Source organism: Bactrocera latifrons, unplaced genomic scaffold, assembly GCF_001853355.1.
Source record: "Bactrocera latifrons isolate USDA-ARS-PBARC rearing strain unplaced genomic scaffold, ASM185335v1 scaffold_86, whole genome shotgun sequence".
In the NCBI taxonomy this organism is placed as follows: Eukaryota; Metazoa; Arthropoda; class Insecta; order Diptera; family Tephritidae; genus Bactrocera; species Bactrocera latifrons.
Genome location: NW_017537556.1, coordinates 107,298 through 108,575, shown reverse-complemented (window position 1 = coordinate 108,575; position 1,278 = coordinate 107,298). Strand labels below are relative to the sequence as shown.

General features: G+C 29.7%; 1 protein-coding gene across 1 annotated transcript in view; it reads left to right on the top strand.

Moving 5' to 3' along the window:
* The window catches only part of LOC108977290 (ras-related protein Ral-a), a 15,259-nt gene extending 14,114 nt beyond the window's left edge, over window positions 1–1,145 (top strand). The window contains exon 4 of the mRNA XM_018946904.1: window positions 863–1,145. Coding sequence (XP_018802449.1) covers window positions 863–979 — 117 coding nt within the window. The 3' untranslated portion in view covers window positions 980–1,145. The remainder of the gene's footprint in view (window positions 1–862) is intronic.
* The last annotated feature ends 133 nt before the right edge of the window (window positions 1,146–1,278 follow it).

Genomic DNA, 1,278 nt, shown 5'->3' with positions numbered 1-1,278 from the left:
AAATATTAAAAATAAATAAAAAAATTTCAGAGTTATCAATAGGACCATATTTTATAAAGCATTAAGCGATTAATTCAATTTTAATAATGGTCTTTCGTTTTCCTTATTATGAATAAATAAATAAAAAGTGTGGTAGTTACCCTGTAGGACTCTTTTTTGAGATTAAATTAATTTATAGTTCTGCTAAGACACTTTAAAAGCTATATTTTTTTATGTAAATACATATGACGACAGATTTCCTGCAGGGCATGTAAGCAAATTTTTTAAGATTTCATAAAAAGTGTATGGTTCCTCTAAGATAGTTTAAAAAGCTATGTATAACTTTTAGAAATATGATAATGTCTAAAGTTGACAACAGATTTCCTGCAGGGCACCTACGAATATCAGAAACACAAATTTCATTAATTATACACAATATCACTCCCCGCAAATAAGGTTGTTGGCAAGATTGAATAAAATATGTACAGACAAATCTACAGAAAAAGCACACGAAAACTTTACATTTTATTCAGCAATTAAATTATATTTTTTTTTCTCATCAAATTTTCAACAGCAGCACTACGAATTGGCGAAGTATTTTATTTAGATATTTATGTTTATTTTGTCCAATTAATTTTATTTTGCCGTAGCATAGTATATTGTATTTCTATTTTACTTGTATTTATATTTAGTAGTTTTTTTATTGTTATTGCTGTATTTATTGCTTACTATTAAACATTAAGTAAGTTAAAAAAGTAAGAAAAAATTAATTCAAAAAACGAAGAAATTGTGCCATACTCTCTTTTTCACTCTCTCTCACTCTCTCTCTATAAAAAACGTTGTTTTCTTCTCATCCACTGTGCTCTCTTTTCGTCTCATGCAGGTATTTTTTGATTTGATGCGCGAAATAAGATCCCGCAAAACCGAAGATTCCAAAGCGACTAGCGGGCGTGCTAAAGATAGATGCAAGAAGCGGAGACTTAAGTGTACACTACTTTAGGCGTATTTGTAGGTGCATAAGCAGACTCTAAGCAAATATAAGAAAACCAAAAAAAAAAGAGAAAAAGAAAATATGAGAACAAAAAAACACAAACAAAAACAAATACAAATGTAAAAAACAAGCGAACAAAGAATGTCAAAGAAACCCTTAACTCTACTCTACTCTCCCAACCACCAGACATCACATCGAATTAATAACCATATAACCTACATAGACGATCTGTGTATATGCAATAACAACAAAATTCCCAACCGAATTACCGAGAACCGTTTGTAGTATGTACCTTTCCTTCCGTTTGT